Source organism: Pinus tabuliformis, chromosome 9 (assembly GCF_031772625.1).
Source record: "Pinus tabuliformis cultivar Carrire ecotype Pingquan chromosome 9, CPIR1, whole genome shotgun sequence".
Taxonomy (NCBI): Eukaryota; Viridiplantae; Streptophyta; class Pinopsida; order Pinales; family Pinaceae; genus Pinus; species Pinus tabuliformis.
Genome location: NC_142307.1, coordinates 206191190 through 206214206, shown reverse-complemented (window position 1 = coordinate 206214206; position 23017 = coordinate 206191190). Strand labels below are relative to the sequence as shown.

The window sequence follows — 23017 nt, the reverse complement described above, 5'->3', positions numbered from 1 at the left end:
TGATAAACAGGGATAGCAACTGATTCCAGGTACAGGTTGGAATTTTCCAATCACGACAGTGTCACAAGGATGGCTAGGTGAAATCACTCTTCGCAGCTGTTCCTCAAAATGGGTAAACAATCATATGGAGGTGAACGATCGGCCAAATGAAAGTGGAGGTGGCAGGTGCAAACACGACCAAGGCTTTTATGGCTGATAAATTACATTCACAGTGGTTATTTACCGGGATAGGTTCATTTTCTAGATAAAAATGAGCTTAAATTCTGGAGGAAAAATTGCTCACTGCTTATATTTATTTTTTAACGAGCATGAAGACCGCGTTCAAACTGCTCGGACCTTGCATTTATTTTTTAACGAGCATGAACTTTATGCTAAAACTACTCGATTACCGAGTCATAAGAAAAGAGTGTCTCATGAAAGATCCCATTTTTTATAGAGCTTGCGCCTTACCAAAGCTATGCTCACTCTCCTTTCTTTATGCAAGTTTGGAAACGACTAATCCTACGAGTTTAAAGGGTTAGAGGTCCTAAAAATTTAAAAAATAAATAGTCGCCCCTTGCTTGCACTCCAAAAGGTTTGCATGCCCCCAGGTATAAAACAGAGTTTCAAGGTTACCTCTACTTACCCTCCGCCAAAACATTTGTTTTAATCGAGAGAGGCTTACCTCTTTTAGGTTACCCAAAGATTGTCTCGTTAATCTTTCAAACAAAACACTTCCTCGGCAATGTCTACCGAAATAGACAAGGGTGAATGACTGGTGCCAAGCACATAACTTTGACAAAATAATCTTATTTTAGAACAACCCCTCTTCCAACCACGGATGGGGTATGGACTAGTCATATTCTCCCGTGGAAACCTACCCTATACTCAAATTTTTCCTACCGAAGCAGGTCAGGATGCATGGCCCCTGGGTTCCAGTCATATCCTCCCGGATTACTCGCGCTCATCAGGAGGACGGACCGTGGGTTGAGACACTTCTTGCATGAGTAGACCATTTAGGGATGGCACATGACTATTTGCGATGTGTGATCCGGGAAACGAAAGTTGGTCCACGAGCTTGACCATTCTTCCTTCATGCGGAAAACACATTACTCTAAAGAGTGAGGAGACTACAACTCCCATGCAATATATATAGTCTCGTCCAAGGAGTAGGTTATAATCCAAGGGTCCTTGAATGACCATCACGTTCATTTGAACGGTCTTCCCTTTCAATGTTATAGGCACATTGGGGAGGATCCGTAAAGGTCGACTGGTTCCTTTATCAAAACCTGATATATTTCTCATCTCAGGTAAAAGCGCCGGCGAACCAAGCGCTTTCCAAGCAATAGAGGAAAGTATACTCACAGATGCCCCCTCATCAATGATAGTGCCAACCATTACCATTCTGTATATTTGACAAATAATTCTGAATGGCACACTGGCTGGCAACCGAGGTCTGCCTAGTTGGTTCCAATCAAAGGACACAACCAGGTTGCTTGGTGGTGGGACCGAATATACGGCCGGATAGCGCTCTGATGAACTTCCTTCCTGCGACAAAGGAATGGTGGCATTGCCCCCTTGATCATCAGAGTCAATGCTGATGAAGAGAACTTGGACGGTGTCGTCTGTATTCTCCTCTCTGATGGTGTCATTCGAAGATGGAGCCTCTGAAGGCAAAACCGGGTCAACTACTGTATCAACCTTTTGACTTTCGTCAGGCATGGATCCAGATGGTTCTTCTTCAATGACAGGTACTTCGGTTGACCATCTAAGTGGCTCAGCCGGATTCTCAACTAGTGAGGGACTTGGCAGGAGTCTTTGATATCCAGGAGGAAGATTCTCTCGTAAAATCGGGCAATCTTCCAGGACTCTTTTTGCCTCATCTAAGAAGGGACAACGGTGGATGGCGTGATCGCCTTTACACAGTCTGCAGGGAAATTTAACTTTTCCATTCTGTCCTGGAGCTTCACTCCCACTAGTTGACGGTGAGCAGTCGACATGGCTATCAGAGGTCGATGCTCCCGAATTGTGCAAACGGGGGGACCAGTCTCTTAGTATCCGTGGGATACAGGGACAATCTCTATGGAAGTGGTATCCCCTGCATATGACGCATGGTGATTTAGGCCTTACGAGTGCGGTGTGTGGATTTTTGTTAGATGACACTTGTTTGCCCCCAGTCGCCTTAGGCTCCTTCTTCTTCTTTTCTTTCTTCTTCTTCTCCTTCTCCTCCTTAGGAACCCGATTTTTTGATCGACCAGTTCCGTCAAGCGAAGAGGAAGGAGGGGAGGAAGATGAAGTGGAAGGCTGGGAGGCAACTCTTGTCTGATCTAACTGTTGACTCGACTGTTCAGGAGTGGTGGTATTCTGAACGACATTGGTCGAAAAGAGCCAAACTGGTAGGCCAATTGTCAGTCCTGGAAGCGACAATGTGGCCATGTGGGGCGCACCAACATCTCCCCAAGAGGAGAAGGGGCTAGGATTTCCACCCAAGGGAGCTCCTTGGTTGGTCTGCTCCATCTTTTCAACCTAAAGATCAACGCAGGATTAAAGGGTGATTGTTCCGTTTAAAATAAATTGTTAACGACACTTTTAGACACAACTTGCTTTTTCAGTTTTAAAGAGTCGAGAAAAAGCTAAAGATGACTCTAGTCTCCTTCGATGTTTTAACGAGCCCGAAGTGACAAATGCTCGGATGGACGTTTTCTGTTATAGAGTCTGAAAAAGTCCAAAAGAAACTGCTCTGGAGATCTAGGCAGAGGGTGTGCCAAACTTTTCGCAAAACCACAGAATACTTTTTACGGTACGGGTGGTCGATCTTCGTGAATGCTGTGTTCACTGCATTGCGATCAGTAGGGCGCCCGACACGGCTTCCTAAGGATAAAAGATATATGCCTATAGGGGTCTCCCAATATATACGCGACGGTACGTGGGAGCACAATCCGTATTAGCGCCACCGACTCTCAGGAGGAATCACCCACCTTCTTCGAGATCGACAGTCACTATGTTTAACGACGCCAGAACACGTCTCTAGCCTAAACCTCTATGTTGTGCGTTATGTTACAAAGCGTTGTTAGATTCATTCAGTTTATTTTAGGTTGATCTTTTTAAAGTTTGCCTTTCAAGGTTCACCACGAGATGTATGATACAAATTCGTAAATGCAGTCTAAGATGATAAGCAAGCTTTATTATCTTTCAACTTTGAAAATCCTAGCTACTAAGGGAAAAGAGAGCGACTATCTTTTCTCAAAAAGAAATCAGCACACTCTAATGCACTTTCCCTAAATCCAACATGCAAACTATCAAATGCAAAATGCACAATGCAGGTGTTTGTTTTCAACTTTCTTAGTATAAATGCCTACAAAGAAAGCTTTTTGCACAAATTTGAATTTGCTTTTACAATGATCAAAATAAACAAGTTCACTTTCTCCGAAATCAACAAGGGTAGAAGAGATTACAATCACTTTGCGATTTTCGAAATAAAGACTCGTTTTGACACTTTGAAAAGAACAAATTCAAACCAATAAGCAAAAGTAAAACTATAATCAATCTGAACAAACAACCAATGAACTCTCTTCTAAGATCACTCTCAATCAGATCTGAATCAAAGGCTACAGAAAGATTACTTCACTCATGCAAAGGAAGACTGTAAATGACGCCACAAACACATAAAAACATTCACAATCTTTTTGTACAAAAATGGGGCGGAATTCAAGCAAAGAAAAGGGGTATCAGACTAGTACCTACTTGGTTAAAGGCTGCAAAAACAGAGATCAAAACAGGGAAAAAAGGGACAAAGAACCCCAGCTGCACAAGGCCACACTGGTTCAGCGCAGGTCCAACACTGTCAGTTTGACATTTAGCGTAGGTAGCCCCTTCGAGACCTGCGTTGAAATGCAGACTGCCTTCACACTGCCTGCGCTGAAGAGAGAAACTCTCGTTTCCCTTGGTTTCTGGGTCACAAAATGCTCAAAAATCAACTGTTTCAGGCCAAATCAGAAACACAAGCAAGGTATAAACAGAGGGATGCTTTGATACGGTACTAAAGACTATCACAAGGATCAATCAAATCATTTTTGGATCTAGTTTAGATCATAGACAAGTCCAACACACTGGATCAAAGCAGCAACTTTTAATTTGCATCCGGGAAAGATGCAGTTCAATAGTAGCTGTCAAGTCTATGAAGTAAACAAATGACGGAAACACAAATGAAATGAATAAACAAGTTCTCCCCAGTGGAGTCGCCAATTTGTTGTGGGGAAAAATGCCTATGCAGGACGATCCTATCCACCTAAGGTGTGACAGCGCCTTAGCAACAAATGAATACAGCTATTATGATTTCTTCCTTTATGAAATGTGAAAGAGGGGAGATCAGCAGACTTACCGTTGTCTTCCGATTGTCCCTCGAACTAGATCCTCTTATCTTTGCGTGTCCACAGCTACTTGTCTCCTCGCTTGCTCAAGAGAACAGCTACTTGAATCCCACGAGATCACAAGAGAACAGCTACCTGTGACAAGAGAAACAACTACTTGCGACAAGAGAAGAACACAATACAAAGGCAAATATACATATTCATAAATGATTCAGGATTAGGAGTAAATCAAATATACTAATGCAATCATACAAAATACACCAGCATATAGGAAAGAATCAAGATAGATTTATTGAAAGTAACAGGGTTCAGGAAGAGATACAACCCATGGGGCTCCAATCCAGCATCTCCTTCCCAGCAGAATGGAATTCCTTCTTCAGCTCCCTTCAAAGCATTACACACCCAAAGTTTCTAGCCACAAACCAACAACAATTCTTTGCAATTACCAAATTCCAGCCTCTAGATCTCATGGAGGAGAGATCCATATATAGATGTTTTGGAGAGAGGATGAGTCAGCTTGAGATCTGACTAGTGTCCTCTCCCACTTCAGTTCTTGAGTCCACTTGGAGGTTCTTGCTTCCACTTGGAGTTTTGGAACCTCTTACTCATCACCAGTCGAATTCCCTGATCCAAGTGTCATTTTGGAAGCTTCCTGGGCATTGACACCTTGAGGAATGACTCTGCCACTTGTCCAAACTCGCTCAGCGCAGGTAGCCTTCTTTGAAGTTGACATTCAATGCAGGTAGACAGTGGAGCAGTTGACATTCAGCGCAAATGCTCAGTGGAGCAGTTGACATGATCCAGAATTGCCTTGTTTTTGAGTGTTTTCAGGTGGAGAACTTCTGTGAATTGCTGTGGTTTGCTGGCCTTGTTCCTCTAGGGGTAGGAACAACATGTTTAGGGACTTTGGATCCCTTGATTATTGACATTTCATGCTCAGTGATGCGAGGCACAAAAATGTCTATAACAGGATATCAGTGAGGACAAAAGAGTTAGATTTGCTGCGACCAAGTTAAAAGGACACGCTGCCCTATGGTGGGATAGTGTCCAAGCGGACAGAAGGTGAATGAACAAACTGCCGATAAGAAAATGGCCAAGGATGGTGGCAAAACTGAAGGGTAGATTTTTACCTAAAGACTACCAGGTTGAACTTTATCGGCGAGTACAGAATTTAAGGCAGAAAGGTATGACTGTACAAGAATACACAGAAGAGTTTTATCGTGTAAATTTACGTGCTGGTTATACAGAGGATACTCCCGAAAAAACAACAAGGTACGCGAATGGCTTAAGAATGGAAATATTGGACGAGATCAACATTCTCTCTCCCCGAAGTGTTGAAGAAGCCTTTCAAAGTGCTGTAAAGGCAGAGGAAAAAATCAACAGGAGACAAAACAACAGGAGAGGGAGAGGAAATGGCAGAGGACGAGGACAGTCCTACGGCAGAGGGAGAACTGCCGCAAACAGCGAGGAAGGCAGCAGTTCCAGAGCTTCAGGGACAATAGAGAAAGGAGAAAGCACCAGAGGAGGTCGGCCATACCAGCGGGGCGAGGAAATGGCCGCGAAAGAGGGACTAATGTCCAGTGCTACAGGGGCCATAAGTGGGGGCACAGATCCTTCGAATGCCCAGAAGCTGAGCATGCGGGCCAGAGGGGAACACTTGTTGCACAGCCTAAGGAAGCTGAAGCACAACCCCGGGAGATAGAAAACATGGCAGAAATAGGGGAAGCTTTAATTTTAAATAAAGTACTGTTAAAACCAGCCAAGGAGGTGGCTGAACAGACCCAGCGAAAGGCACTGTTCCGAACAGTTTGCAAATCACTTGGGAAGTGATGTAAATTAATAATAGACAGCGGAAGTACAGACAATTTGGTTGCCACTGAAATGGTGGAAAAGCTGGGACTGAAGCGACTTAAACACCCCACACCTTACAGGGTGTTGTGGCTACAGAAAGGCCACTAGTTATTAGTTGATGAACAGTGTGAAGTGGAATTTCGCATTGGAAAATATCACGACACTGTGGTCTGTGATATTATGCCAATGGATGTGTGCCATATACTGTTGGGGAGATGGTGGCAGTATGATCGGAAGGTGACACACGATGGGAAGACAAATTGTTATAAATTTGTGAAAGATGGGATCAAACATACACTTGTACCCATCAGGGAAGAGGATGCAGTGGAACCGAGTGGAACAAAGTCACTATTAATTGGAGGAAAACATTTTCTGAAGCAGATTGAGGAAAATGAGGTCAATTATGCAATTGTGAGGAGGACGAGACCGATGTTGCTGAACACGGGAAAATCAGAACTGCCTATAGAAATTCAGGAGCTGTTGAAGGAATTCCAAGACATTGTGGTTGGTGATTTACCTGATAAATTGCCTCCCAAGAGGAGTATCAGCCATCACATTGACTTTATACCGTGAGCAAGCTTGCCAAACAAGGCAGCGTACAGGATGAGTCCGAAAGACAATGAAGAAATTCGTAAACAAGTGCAGGAGTTGCTGGATAAGGGACTGATAAGAGAAAGTTTGAGCCCCTGTGCAGTACCAACAGTACTTGCACCTAAGAAGGGTGGATAATGGCAAATGTGTACAGATTCGCGGGGTATTAACAAAATCACGATTCGATACAGATTTCCCTTACCCAGGATGAACGACATGATGGACTGTCTTAGTGGGGCAACTTATTTTACAAAAATAGATCTGAAGAGTGGTTATCATCAGATCAGGATTAGGGAAGGAGATGAGTGGAAGACAATATTTAAAACCAATGAGGGACTGTACGAATGGCTAGTCATGCCATTTGGATTAAGCAACGCTCCTAGTACTTTCATGAGATTGATGAACGAGATGTTAAAGGAATTTATTGGCAAGTTCGTGATAGTTTATCTTGATGATATCTTGATTTTCAGCAGAACGAAGGGAGAACATCTTCAACATGTTCGAAGGGTGTTAGAGAAGTTACAACAGAACAAACTGCTGATAAACTTGAAGAAATGCACTTTCCTGCAGAAGGAGCTGGTTTATTTGGGATTTTTGTTTGCAGAAAATGAACTGAAAATGGACCCAGAAAATATTGCAGCAATTATAAATTGGCCGTCACCAAAAAGCTTATTTTAGGTACGTAGTTTTCATGGACTGGCAAGTTTTTATCGGAAATTTATTAGAAATTTCAGCGAAATTTGCGCACCAATGTTAGAGACCATCAAAAAGGCAAGTCAACCTTTTTGCTGGACCAAGGCGGCAGAAGACAGTTTTCAGCTTTTGAAGCGGAAGATCACGGAGAGGCCAATCTTGAGACTGCCCGATTTTAATAAACGTTTCCAGGTTCGATGTGACACAAGTGGAACAGCTATTGGTGCTGTGCTCAGTCAAGAAGACAGACCAGTGGCATTTTTTAGTGAAAAACTAAATGAGAGTTGGCAAAAATATTCCTCATATGACAAGGAATTTTATGCAGTGGTCCAAGCTTTAAAACATTGGAGACACTACCTACTGGGCAACGAATTCGTTTTGTTTTCTGATAATTCGGAATTACAATATGTAATGCAGCAGCGCAAGTTAAACCATAAGCACGCCAAGTGGGTAGAATATTTTTGGAGTTTTACTTTTGTGTTAAAACACATAAGTGGGCAAGCCAACAAAGTGGCAGATGCTTTGAGCAGGAGAGCCTTGCTCCTACAGGAAAGCAGCATACAGGTGATGGGATTCGAACATCTGAAAGATTTGTATCAGACGGACACAGATTTCAAGGAAGCTTTTGAAGCCTGTCAAAATCCCGTATTGAGAAACACAAGCCTACGGTTAGACTATAATTTACAGGAAGTATTATTGTTCCGAGGTGGGCAGTTATGTATCCCGGACTATTCAATGAGGGAGAATATAGTATGGGAGAAGCATAGTGGTGGATTAGCGGGACATTTCGGAATCAACAAAACATTGGAGCAACTCAGACATTTTTATTATTGGCCCAAAATGAGCAGGGATGTACAAATATTGGTAAACAGGTGTAAAGTCTGCCAACTGTCAAAGGGACACAGTCAAAATACTAGAATTTACACACCACTACCCGTTCCAAGCAGGCCATGGGACTCGGTCAGCATTGCCTTTGTTCTCGGACTGCCTAGAACACAGCGGGGGTATGATTCGGTAATGGTGGTGGTAGATAGATTTTCAAAAATGGCTCATTTTATTCCTTGCCAGAAAACTAGTGACACCACGTACGTGGCACACCTGTTTTTCACGGAAGTTGTTAGATTACATGGCCTACCCAAAACTATCATTTCAGACAGGGACGTAAAGTTCACAGGACACTTTTGGCGCACCCTGTGGAAAAAGTTGGGCACGCAATTGAATTTCAGCTTTGCGTATCATCCGCAGACTGATGGACAAACGGAGGTGGTGAACAGGAGCTTGGGGAATTTATTACGGAGTTTGACTGGAGAAAATTCACGATTATGGGATCGAGCTCTTGCCCAGGCGGAATTCGCTTATAACGATTCACCCAATCGTAGCACCGGACTTAGCCCATTTCAGATTTTGTATGGCATGCATCCTCGAGGAATACATGAACTGCGAGATTTGGGAAAGCTGGAACGGAGAAGCGCGGATGGGGAAGATTTTGCAGAAGCAATGAGCGAGCTTCATGAAAAAGTCAAACTAAGGTTGCAGGACAGCGTACAGAAATACAAGTAGCAAGCAAACTCAAAATGACGAGAGGTGCATTTTAATGTTGGAGACGAGGTCCTTGCGCATCTGCGCCGGGAACGGTTTCCTAAAGGCACATATAATAAGTTAAAATATAAGAAAATTGGTCCATGCAAGATCCTACAGAAATTTTCAGCCAACGATTATGAGATTCAGCTGCCACCGGACATAGGCATATCACCTATTTTTAATGTGGCGGATCTGTTCCCATATAATGCCCAAGCAGAGGATGATAGTGCGGTATAGCCAGAACAGGATACCCAATTAGAAAGCAGTTCTTGGAAGAAACAGTTACCTTCGGCCCGGACCCATGAGATTGAAGGGATCCTCAGCACCCAGGTAGCCAAGAAGACGCGCAGGAAGGAATATCTGCGTTACCTCGTCAAGTGAAGAGACCGTCCAATGCAGGATAGCTCGTGGCTCGACGCGGCACAGATTCAGAAGGCTGGTTATTCGGTGGAGGAACTCATGGAACGGAGCCATGAAATTTCTTTAACCCCGGAAGCCTGATGCAGGAGCATCTGGTTAACAGGGCGGAGATAGAAAGAAGGGTGGCATGGTTTCTGAGAAGGACATAGAACTCTCGCGGAATGGACAACATGTCTGTTTCTTCTTTATTTTTAATTATTTTTATTATCTGTTGTTTTTGTTTTCTGTTTAAAAATTCCTCGAATATTGTAACGAGTTCTAATTAGGAACAGTAATATTAGTTAGAATCATTAGTCGCTGAACAATTATATACTATTGTAAAAACAAACAAAGGGAAACAAGCTAGCCATGCATAAATGTCAAATATGAAATAACTGATGTAACTGATAATTGAACAACTGACAACAGTTATCCAACTGCTTGAGAACAATGATACAAAAACGATGGAAAGCAAGCCCATAGGGGTTCGGGAGGGAGAAGAGAAAAGAAAGAACATAAATAAATATATACATCTTGTTTTTCAGTGCACAAACAACTCTTACATGCGTCCTAAAAAATAGAGACTGTACAATTCCATGCTATGCTTATATTTTATTTTTCCTTCATGTACAAAACCTATTATATGTTCTTGACAGACTTCGAACCAGCGGAAGGACAAATAAACAAATGAGAGGTGACACCAACCAGCACCAGTCATGAGTTACAGTGCCCAGACAAATACATTTTCCAGGTATGCAAACGAAACTGTAAGGCGACTCAAGATTTTCTTTCCACATACAATTAACAATCCATCTCAGCATAAATATAATTATTAATTGTCCATCTCAACATACAAATTAGTGTTCAACGTAGCTTCAAACCCTACCCAGTTCACAAGCCTAGGATTTGACAGGGTCATGAACAAAAGCCGTGGCGAGAACTATTCACTATAGTAGCCAACAACCAAACCAACGACCCATACAAGAATCCATTACAGACAAGAAAAAAAAACAATTCTACCCTGAAGATATCCAGAATGGCCGGAAGCCCAATGCATTCGACCCAGCGAATGGATCCACCTGCATAGGGACGAAAGGAGGAAGGGTTAGTTACCAACCCTTGAAGGAAAGCGAGAAACTAAGAAATTGGAAGGGAAAATGCTGAGAGAGTGAATGAGAAATAATACCTGAAGGTGAGCCGCAATTGCAAATAAAAACCTTCAAACGGACGAACCCTGCTCACATAGGAGCCGAGCTATTAGAGTCTAAATAAGCAGCAGAAAAGAAGTCTGGCAGAGAACGAGAACTTACCAATTGAGTTAGCAGAGAGCCAAACAGGGCAAACCGCGAAACCCATCGAACTTGGAGGCTGAAGAACCGAGACTGTAACCAGAATGCCATTAACTTATAATGCTCAAATAACCATGGACTCTTGAGGGAAACGAATAGACAATACCATGACAAACATCAACGCCAGTGGAAAACGCCAAACGACAGAGGAACAAACATATAAACAATACAGTAGCCGAACTTACCAAAGCGACACCAGACAGTCGAGGCATACAGGCCGGACCTGGAACAACAGAACCGCAACCAAACATTTGCTATACAGTTAACCGAGCAGGCAGGAACCACATTGTGTTTTCTCCGCAGACAATACAAAAAATACAAAGGAAAATCATAGAGACTGCAGAGCTAAACAACCAAGTAACAATAATAACCCAAAGGGCACGAACAGGGTAAAACCCAAGCCGAGTAACTTTCCAGGATCTCGAGGAGGGACAGTTGTCCGCCGATAAGACTACCACAGTACATGCCGTAACCCAAGTCGATTGTAAATCAATCTGAATTTATTACCAAATCAATTGTATACTGTCCGGTTCATAGGAGCATTACACATCCACTTGGGAGTGGCGGTGTCACGCCCCTACACCTGCGGTGGTCTTCCAACCGCTTGTAGCGAGGTGCGGCACCACCGAACGCTTTCTTTTTAACAATACTAACGTTTATGGGCTACGCCTATTCCAACATGAACATACTTAACTTATGTTCTTATAACCAAATAAAATGTTATCCTTTATACTTCAACAGAGAACATTCTTATTCATTAACCATCAACAATAAACCGAGAACAATAAAAGTGTAAAGGGGAGGGAATATTATGTCAAGAATATCAGATTTTACAACAAGTGTGTCTTGGCTGAACCAAGTCTCACACTTAACCAATTTTTACAAAAGACAGGCCACCTGCCTTTTACAACATTCCATGCACCCTTGCACAAGAGGGAGTGCTCACCCGAGCCACTCAACCTCCCTACAAAACCTGCATAAAACTGGGTACAAGAATCCACTCGCAATGGCACTCTTTTCCAACCTTCAACTAGGATAAACTGCGCACTTCCTTCAAGCCCAATGCGCATGAGATATGCGAATTCACCCACCTAAGACTGCGCACTTCTTTTACCCGTTTATGCGAAGATCTTGAGCGAATGTCCTTGTTCCAAATGAGGAGCAACCATCTTCTACTTATACACATATCATCCATGCGTTAAGCCTTAGGCCGACTACTCAAATATCAATATGAACACCCCTTAAGGATTATTCCATATGTCGGCTTTCATTATACTTTATTCCACGCATATAAACCTTTCGTATGTGCTCCATTATATTCTTTTGTCGTATGTTCACATATCCCCTTTACATGTGGCTTGATTATATTATATTTTATTCACATATAATATGTTCATATCGCATATAATATGTTCATATTGTTTTCATATAATATGCATATAAACTCCCATATACGCTCAAGTGTACTAACACTTAGACATTTTGCACACGCTCCTTATCATCGCATTTCGTTACATTTAACGCGTACGATCGTCGCACCAATGTCACAGCTCGTCGTACTCCCGCTTGCTCGCACACCCGTGTGCCCGCTCGTGCCCTCGTGCACGATCGCCCGCCTGGCGCCTGTCGCATTGTAGCTCGGACGCCTTACAGGCGGGACCATGTGGGCTGGCCCCATCACTTGAATGGATAACGAACATGCATCTCAACGTCTCAATTTTGTCTGAATATAAAGTGTGACTCGTAATTAAATGGCCTGTCTCGTCACGCTCATGAATACTGCTTTCCACACAGAGAGACACGACCGTGGTTCAATTTTCGGCAAAAATATTTGGAGCGTTTAAGCGCTCATGTAGCCTTTCTGAGAATAACAATGGTGACATGAGAATAATGCAGCGTTCACATGTGAACATCAGAATTGAGCACTCGTCACCTGTATAGTGACCAAATAGTCAGATGTTGTCATTTTGATGTAATTTTATTATAATTTCTATTATAATATTATATTTAATATTAACAAATTATTATTATTATTATTACTAAAATTATATATTAATATCAAAAATTCAATATAAGTATATTTGGAAGATGAGCTTAATTATGGTATTTATTTTTTCCTAAGCATTTTAATGTTCATTTTTTATACGTTGGTGGATCCTTGCAGGTTCTAGATTTATGTATCATAGGTTTGGGAGTGTTTTGAATCCATAATATTTTGTGGGGCGATTTGTTTTGCATATTGAAGGTTGTTCATTGCAGCTGAGGAGGGATGCTACGAGAGTGGTTCAAGTTTCGGCCAAAGCATTTGAAGCGCTGAATACGACTTTCGACTCAGAGAGAGAGAGACAAACATGAGTCTGAGTAATTCAATTTTCGGCAAAAGCAATTGAGACGCCGAATACGGCTTTGGACTCAATAGACCCAATGGTGACATGAGAATAATTCAGCGTTCACATGTGAACATCAGAATTGAGCACTCGTCACCTGTATAGTGACAGGACAATCAGAATATATTTTAGTATGATTGCCTGTGACTTGAATGGATAGCGAACATGCATCTATCTCCTCCCTACAGAGGACTTACAGAGGACTTGAATGGATAGCGAACATGCATCTCAACGTCTCAATTTTTGTCTGAATATAAAGGTGACTCGTAATTCAGTGGCCGGTCTCGTACGCTAATGAATACGACTTTCGACTCAAAGACATAGAGTGACGCGTGAGTGGTTCAATTTTCGGCAAAAGCATTTGAAGCGCTGAATACGGCTTTCGACTCAATAGACACAATGGTGGCATGAGAATAATGCAGCGTTCACATGTGAACATCAGAATTGAGCACTTGTCACCTGTATAGTGACAGAATAATCAGAATATATTTTAGTATGATTGCCTGTGACTTGAATGCATAGCGAACATGCATCTATCTCCTCCTTACAGAGGAGTTGAATGGAGAGTGAACATGCATCTCAACGTCTCAATTTTTGTCTGAATTCAATGGCATGTCTCGTACGCTCATGAATACGGTTTTCGAGTCAGAGACACAGAGAGACACGAGAGTGGTTCAATTTTCGGCAAAAGCATTTGAAGCGCTGAATACGGCTTTCAACTCAATAGACACAATGGTGACATGAGAATAATGCAGCGTTCACATGTGAACATCAGAATTGAGAACTCATCATCTGTATAGGTTCAACAATTAAATTAATCCTGCATAAGTTCAATAATATTATTTGTGGACATTTATTTTGTACGTGTGCAATAATGATTTTGATATAATTCTATTTTTTTTTTTAAATATTATTTGGTTGATAAATGGATTTTAAACTAGCTATTCCATATTCACTACCAATTAAAAATCATTTCAAAAATAAATAAATAAATAATTTTTTATTTTTAAAAAATTAATAAATGAATAATTTTTTATTTTCAAACATTTTTTTTAATTATTTTTTTGCATAGGGGAAAATTTTTTTATAGGTCAGTTGTCAAATTAGTAGTAAAGACAATTTTTATTCAATGAAAAGACTGACTTGTAAAGACAATTTTTATTGAATGAAAAGGCTGACTCATCACTTTTATTCAAGGAAAAGCAGTCCACCTAGAATAACATCAAAAAGCTGACTCTTTAGAAGGCTGACTCATCACCTTTATTAAGAAAAAACCACAACATCACCTTTATTCAAAGAAAACAACAACGCTTAAATAACCTTGTGGTGATCCCTCTAAAACAAACTTTACAATTACAAACTTTACAATTTTAAAATATACTCTAGCCCAATTTATAATAAACATTATCAAAACTATAAATATTTTTTATATAAATATAAATCTTCAAAAATTAATAAATATATTTTTTATTTTTAAAAGTTATTTTAATATAAATTTATAACTAGCACTAAAATATTTTTTCTGTTTTAATAATTTGATTCCTAAATAGTTCTGATATATATTATTTTAACAGATATCAAAATGATTACAATAAGCCAGTATAATAGAATTTCACCAGTGAGTGACACTTTGTACTTCAAATTCTAATTTGATTATTTCATCCATGATTCTATGATATGTCATCGATCCATGATTCCATAACGTACATTACAGAACAGGACCACTGCCTTCGCCAAATGAACTACTCCATATAATGCTGCACAATCACTGAACTCATAGATATATTTCGGAACATTTGTGTGGGTTCTTTACTCCAATATCAAAAAATTTGTGTGCGTTGTTTTCTCTAATATCAGAACATGGCAAGCAACACCAACGCGGACGCGGTTCAAGTGAAGATCCATGGCGATAGTTGGGTGACTCAAATGAAGATCCATGGCGATAGTTCGGTTACTAAATGAAGATCCATGGCGATAGTTGGGTTATTCAAATTAAGGAATGCCTCAATGAACTAGAAGAACAGGAGGAGGAGAAGGAATTATGTGCGTCGGTGTCGGTGTTTAATGTGTCAAGAGAGTTATTGTTTGAGAAGCCTGAAGCTTACATTTCGCAGTCAGTTTCCATTGGCCCCTATCATCACGGGAAATCTGAGAAATATGACATGGATCGCCACAAATTGGCAGCTTTCACCTGGTCGTTGTAGATGAGTTTAAAAAATACCACTGGCAAATCCGGAGCTGCTATAATTAAAAACAAATACAACACAAAGACACACAACTTCATTAAATCAATTGCTTAATTACATCACACTTATATAGGAAAACTTATGCAACCAATTCCTAACCGCTCACAACTAATTCTTGTTCAACTGCTCATAACTAATTCTGTTCAACTGCTTCATAACTAAATCTATTTCTGCATTATTTTCACATCCTCCCTTAATGGAGAAATGGATTCTCTACAATACCTAACTGACTTCTAAAAACTTCAAATTTGATTTTACCAAGGGGCTTAGTAAATATATCAGCCACATTATCCTTGGTGTTACAAAATATCAATCCAATTTCATTTGACTCAATTTTCTCACGGACAAAGTGGTACTGTAACTCAACGTGTTTTGTTCTAGCATGGTAAACTGGATTATGTGCTAATTTGATAGCACTCTGATTATCACAATTGATACATGTTGCACCACTTTGCGCTTCTTCAAGATCTGCAAGAATTCTTCACAACCAAATGGCTTCACAGGTGGCATTGGTCAAAGCTTTGTACTCTGATTCTGTTGATGATAAAGAAACAGTTGGCTGTTTCTTACTACTCCAAGATACGACTCCTGATCCAATATGAAATGCATAGCGAGAGGTAGATCGTCTGTCATCTGGATTTCCTGCCCAATCTGAATCAGAAAAACCTGTCAGTGCAACATTAGATACATCAGTATACATAATACCAAGATTCACTGTTCCCTTTAAGTATCGGAGAACTTTCTTTGCAGCATTCCAGTGATTTCCTGAAGGCTTAGCCATGAATTGACTAAGGATACTGACTGAGTATGCAATGTCTGGCCTGGTAGTGGTGAGATAGTTCAAACTTCCCACTAACTGACGATATAATGTTCCATCTGCCTCTTTCGAACCATCTTCTTTGTACAACTTTGCATTCTGTTCTAAGGGAGTTGACATAGCTTTACAATCTGTCATATTGAACTTTTTAAGAATCTCCTTTGTATATTTGCTTTGAGTGATCAATGTTTTACCAGTTTCTCTCCATACCTCAATGCCTAAACAGTAATGCATTTCACCCAAATCTTTCATTTCAAAAACCTGTGACAACTGAACTTTAATTTCTTCAATTAACTTGTGAGCACTGCCTGTTATAATGAGATCATCCACATATAAAGATATTAAAGCAACATGTCCTTTTTCATCTTTCTTAACATACAAGTTAGGATCATTTTTTCTTTTCACAAACCCATTCTGAAGAAAGAAAGTATCAATCTTTACATACCATGATCTTGGTGCCTGTTTCAAACCATACAATGCCTTTCTTAACCTGCAAACCAGATGCTCCTGTCCCTGTTTGACAAACCCTTCAGGTTGAACCAAATAAACTTCTTCCTGTAAATCACCATTTAGAAAAGCAGATTTGACATCCATTTGATGTATATTCCAATTATGTTTTGTGGCTAAGGCAATCAGTAATCTAATTGTATTCAACTTAGCTACTGGTGCAAAAGTGTCTTCATAATCAATTCCCTCCTGTTGAGCATATCCTTTTGCTACTAATCTTGCCTTAAATTTATCAATTGTACCATCTGCTTTAAATTTCGTTTTGTACAACCATTTGCTTCCAATTGGAACTTTATTTTCAGGAAGTTCCACTAATTCCCATGTTTGATTTTTCATAATAGAAGCATACTCATCATTCATAGCATTAATCCATGGTTCATGTTGTTTAGCCTGCTCATAATCAATTGGTTCTTCAACATTCATTATATTAGACATTAAGGCATAGTCTCTATACCTTGCAGGAGGCCGAGTCTGTCGGGACGACCTTCTTGGTGTGGGTGTTCCATCCATGATTCGTTGGCTTTGAGGTGTATCACCCCCGTATGATGACTCACTGCTGCTAGATGTGCTCGTACTGCTGCTATCATCCTGATCCTGTACCTGTACCTGGACCTGTTCCTGTTCCTGCTTAATCAAAGTATCAAGCTTGATATGTGCATCATTAGAAATATGCCATGTATCATTCTTTGTATTACTTTTATCAGTCTGCTCATGAAACAATACATCACGACTTGCAAATAGTTTATGGGAACTTGGATCAAACAATTTATAGGCTTTCTGATCCGTACAATATCCAATGAAAATACACTTGATGGACTTGGCATCAAGTTTTCTTCTGTTAGCTTCAGGAATATGGGCAAAAGCATTACATCCAAAGACTTTGAAATGACTCACATCAGGTTTATAACCATAAAGAACCTCAAAAGGAGTTTGAAAAACTAATTTCTTAGTGGGACATCGATTCTTCAGATAAACAACAGTGTTAATGGCTTCTGCCCAGAAACCATTAGAGATGTTCTTACCTTGCAGCATACTACAAGCAGATTCCACCAAGGTTCTATTCCATCGCTCAGCAACACCATTTTGCTGAGGGGTATGTGGCACTGTGAACTGTTGTTGAATTCCATTAGATTTACAATAGGTGTTAAATGCTTTTGATTTATATTCACCCCCTTGATCAGATCTGAGTATTTTAATGCACTTTCCTGTTTGTTTTTCAACCATATTTTGAAACTCTTTAAAATACTCAAATATATCACTTTTCCTTCTAATGAAATAGACCCAGGTATATCTAGATCTATCATCAATAAAAATAACAAAGTATGAAGCACCACCAAGAGACCTAGTTTGCATAGGTCTGCATACATCAGTGTGAATTAATTCAAGAATATCATACTTCCGTTTCTCAGTATGAACAAGAAACTCTTCTCTATGCTGCTTACCAAGTGCACAAGCTTCACATGATAAATGTTCACACTTCATAACAGGAAGACCTTCAACCATTGATTTCCTTTGTAACAACGATAAATCATTGTAATTTAGGTGCCCATACCTGTGATGCCATAATTCTGCTGTCGATGTCTCTTGGGATGTCAATGCAACATGGCGCTTGACTGTCACATCCAATCTGTATAATCCTCCAACCCTGGTACCTGTAGAAACAACCTTGTAGTGGTCCTGAACATCTTTCACTATACACCCCAATTTACCAAATTCTACTTTTAAATGATTATCAGTGATAGCGGAAACAGATAGCAAATTCTTTTTAAGAGCAGGTACATACATCACATTATGAATCTGTCGCATTTTTCCATTAGGTAAGTACACATTTATTATGCCATAGCCTTGAACTTTAAGTGACCTATCATCTCCTAGGTAAATGTGTGTACCATCAGATTTCTCATAATATTTATCATACCATTCTTTATTACAAGTCATGTGTGCCGATGCACCAGAATCTATAAACCAAGTATTCTCATCATCAGTTTCAGCAGACAATGCAGCATCAGAAAGAAATAACTTAAGATTTTTAAATCCATCATTCACTGAGGTGTCTCTGTTTATGTAATTTCCATTATGCCTGCTATGTCTTTGATTTGATTCATTATACTTTCTCCTATAGCAATCTTTTGCCAGATGTCCAGGTTTTCCACAATAATGACATACAATGTTCCTTTTAACATAAGAATCAGGAGGTGCCATACCTTTCTGCTTTGCTTGAAAACGGCCTCTGTTTTTGTCCCATGGTCTCCCTCGGAATGGTTTTTGGCCTCTTGCAGTCAAAGCCAAATCAGAACCATTTGACTCCAGTTCAAAAGTTTTCATGCGCTCTTCTTCTTGAAGAAGAATTCCAGCCAATTCTTCAAATGTAGGAGGTATCGGTCTAGCTGAGAGAGCTGAAATAAAGACTTTATAATCTGGGACTAACCCCTTTAAAGTAACAGTTACCAAGTCTGTACTCTAAACCTTTTCACCAATATCACCAAGCTTATCACTAAAGTCTTTAATTCGGGAAACAAAGTTGCTAATGCTCTCATTGGCATCCATTTTGATAGATAGCAGCTTTGTTTTTAAAAATAAAATACGGTTTGCATTAGAAGTCTCATACAAACCTTTGAGAGTGTCCCATGTTTCCTTTGAAGTTTCACAGTCCCGAATGTGAGGAATAATATTGTCCTTCACTGACATGCGTAGCAGCACCCTTGCTTTTATTTCACGCTTCTCCCAATCTTGAGTGTTAGTAGGAGGTTGAGGCTTGGTCTCGTCACCTTTTACAATCGACCAGAGATTGTATGCCTCCAGTACTGTGATGATCTTAAATTTCCAATTTACATAGTTTTCTCCATCAAGTTTTGAAGACTCATTTAAATATGAATCTGCAAGGGGATTAGCCATTTCTCCACCAATGACCAAATTCAAACAAAATTTCCAGGTTCAAAAAGAATAACAGTCGCCCGGATGAATGCAATAAATTTCGTTACACAATGGATTTTTGCTCAAAATTGCTTCAAGACACGGTAATGAAAAGTTTCAGAAAGATTTGAAACGTCTAACTCTGTGATTTTTATAGAAACAATATAGCTTCTCCAGAAACTAAAATAACAAAATAGCCGCAAATGGACAGAAAGATCGCGGCCTCAGACAGCACCTTATGACGAGTAGATTTCGGCTCCCAACGGAGTTCTGGTAGCTTCTTGACAGCACGCTTCTCGACGGAGTTCTGGCAGCTTCTTGACAGCACGCTTCTCGACGGAGTTCTGGCAGCTTCTTGACAGCACGCTTCTCGACGGAGTTCTGGCAGCTTCTTGACAGCACCGGGAGTTCTGGCCGGTTCTCGACAGCTTCTCGACAATGGTTCTGGACAAAGTCTGGTTACGGGCCACACTGTAACTCTACAGTTCTCACCGCACCAGCAACTGCTCACGGCAGACGGTTCTAATACCGAGTTCTGGACAGGGCGTTCTGGTCTCGACGGTGACGCTCCACGCAGCCTTTCAGTTTAAAAACCTCCACGAGGTCTCTTCACGCAACAGTTTGAAAACCTCCACGCACACAGGTCTCTTCACGCACACTCTAATGGCAGAGTCACTCCCTGCCCACGAAGAGAAGAGAGGCACAAACAAAAGAGCTTTGTGCTCCGATACCAAATTAAAAACAAATACAACACAAAGACACACAACTTCATTAAATCAATTGCTTAATTACATCACACTTATATAGGAAAACTTATGCAACCAATTCCTAACCGCTCACAACTAATTCTTGTTCAACTGCTCATAACTAATTCTGTTCAAGTGCTTCATAACTAAATCTATTTCTGAATTATTTTCACAGCTATCACAATTTCATTGATTATAATGAAGAAACCTTGGGGTGGATCATGGCTCTGGACGCCGTCTTCCTTCTCCAATGTCTGCAGTTTTATGTCAGATACCTTGACCAAAGCTCCCATGATGACTTCAAGAATCTGGGACGAGCCTTATATCCTACTTGCCATGGTGCGGCGGATAACTACATTTTAAAAGATTTGATGATGCTCGAAAATCAATTGCCACTCTTTCTAATGAAAATGCTTTTGGAGTTGCAGTTGGGTTCTAAAGCCAAGGCAGAGGAGAGGCTGTCAATCCTGCTAAAGCTGGTTTACCAAGAATTATCACCTTTCGTCTTCAAGGTACCTGAGAATTCATTTCTCCATATAAACGAGAGAGGCCACCTGCTGGAGGTTCTGTACTCCGCTATCGTCAGCCCTCTTTCCAACTATCGAAAGCCAGATGCTCCCTATCCGGCAGACATTTCAACAGTTACTCCAATTCCAACCGATGAAGATGGCGATGAGAGTGATCCAGCGGACATGTCAACCGTTACAGAAGTCTTCAAATTGCTATGGAAAGCTCTCTTATCTATAAACGCTGGACCCGTTCGGCAGTGTCTGATGGAGTTAGCCACACTTCTTCATCTGAGTGTGTTTAAGTGTGCAAGCACAACTGCGAAAGAACCATCCTCTCAAATCATACCGCCCTCGCGTAAGGAATTGGCTATTCCATCTGTGGCCGAATTGTACCTTGCCAGAGTCACATTCTCTCCAACGGATGGCGATCTCACCACAATACTATTTGATAAGAAAGCTTCCATTCTTTATCTCCCAAAGCTAAAGTTCGACACTAACACAGAGGTAATCCTGAGAAATCTGATTGCATTTGAAGCTTCTGCAGCGCCTGGTGCGCTTGTTTTCAGAGAATATACAGATTTCATGAACGGCATGATTGACGGAATAAAAGATGTGAAATTGTTGAGAGAGAGCGGAATTATTTGTAACGGTCTCCTGAGTGACAGAGAGGTTGCGAACCTATGGAACAGCTTGGGTCACTGTGCTAGTGTCATAAATGTTGGATATTTAGACAAAGTTGTACGTGATTTAAAGAGATGTTATCGTGGAAAACAGAAAGTTACCGTGGTGAAGTTTATGAATGACTATATATTTGCCTCGTGGAAGTTCCTGTCGCTGGTAGCTGCGGTGATACTTTTGATCGTCACATGCTTGCAGGCGTACTGCTCTGTCTATCGTTGCAGAAACTGAGCAAAACAGTAGAGGTGCGCAGAGAAATCTCGCCACCTGTTTGTATTCGAAAGTATAGAGAATCCTGTAGAACTGCCACTTCCATTAATTTTGCTTGTTCATTCTCTTTTGGCTGTGGATTGATTTGGGAGCCACCCGTAATCCTGCTGGGTAGGATTGAGAACCTTGTGTCTACATAGAATATGCATATATCTATTGTTGTATTTTTCATCTTCATAACGTGTCTGTCAATTTGAAGACGAGAAGTGAAATAGCGAAGTCAGCCTTTTCAAAACAATGACAAACCCACAAGGTATTGCTTCACACAAATGACGCGATACCTTTTTTACCCTGTGCCTTCGCAACATATTTATTATTTAAGCTAGTTATTTGCCATTCTTCTTCACATTTTTCTTTGCCTTTGACTAAATGGTTCCGGGGAGAAATATGGTCCATTGCGAGCTGTTTTGGGATCTGCTTAGCCTTGCATTTTTATCATTTAACATGACCCACTCAACACTTGCATTTTTATCATTTAACATGGCCAACTCTTAACCTATAACTGTAGATCTAATACAAAAAACTAGATTTTCTACGTAACCTCCTAATAGATTTCATATATGTAGCCGATTTTCTCTCTACGCATGGGTGGCATCTTACCATGTGATTGCCTTTTCATGGGCTTCTCGGCAAGAGTAGCTAAGTTCTTGGATTATTAGACATGTGAGAGTGTTACGTTGTTTTCTAATCATGAAGCACTTGCAACCCACTACATACTGATTTTCAATTTTATTTTTTATTTTTTTGGGATGGAAATAACCTTTCACTTTACCAAAACACCCCTATATTATATCTTTAACATTATCCATAATTACATCCCGTATTTTTAAATTTATTTATTGAAATTTTAATGCAAAACACCTCTATATTATATCTTTGACATTATCCATAATTACTTCTGGTATTTTTTTATTTATATATTGAAATTTTGATTTTAGTATTTTTTTATTTATATATTGAAATTTTGATTTTAGTTCTGGTATTTTTTTATTTATATATTGAAATTTTGATTTTAGTTTTTTATTTTCTAATGTAGTAACAAATATACAAAATTATATATAAAGGTAGAACATTTTTTCTTTTCTAAAAAGATGAATGTGAGTATACATTTCCATTAAATAGATTACTCAT

At 40.2% G+C, this 23017-nt stretch overlaps 2 protein-coding genes across 2 annotated transcripts in view; both read left to right on the top strand.

The window, feature by feature from the left end:
* Positions 1–20273, top strand: part of LOC149147864 (putative UPF0481 protein At3g02645) — a 50003-nt gene extending 29730 nt beyond the window's left edge. The window contains exon 2 of the mRNA XM_089441980.1: positions 20046–20273. Coding sequence (XP_089298106.1) covers positions 20046–20273 — 228 coding nt within the window. The remainder of the gene's footprint in view (positions 1–20045) is intronic.
* Positions 20274–20650: 377 nt separating this feature from the next.
* On the top strand, positions 20651–21847 carry LOC149147863 (putative UPF0481 protein At3g02645). Its single transcript, XM_089441979.1, has one exon. It carries the CDS (start codon positions 20651–20653, stop codon positions 21845–21847), a length of 1197 nt encoding a protein of 398 aa, XP_089298105.1.
* The last annotated feature ends 1170 nt before the right edge of the window (positions 21848–23017 follow it).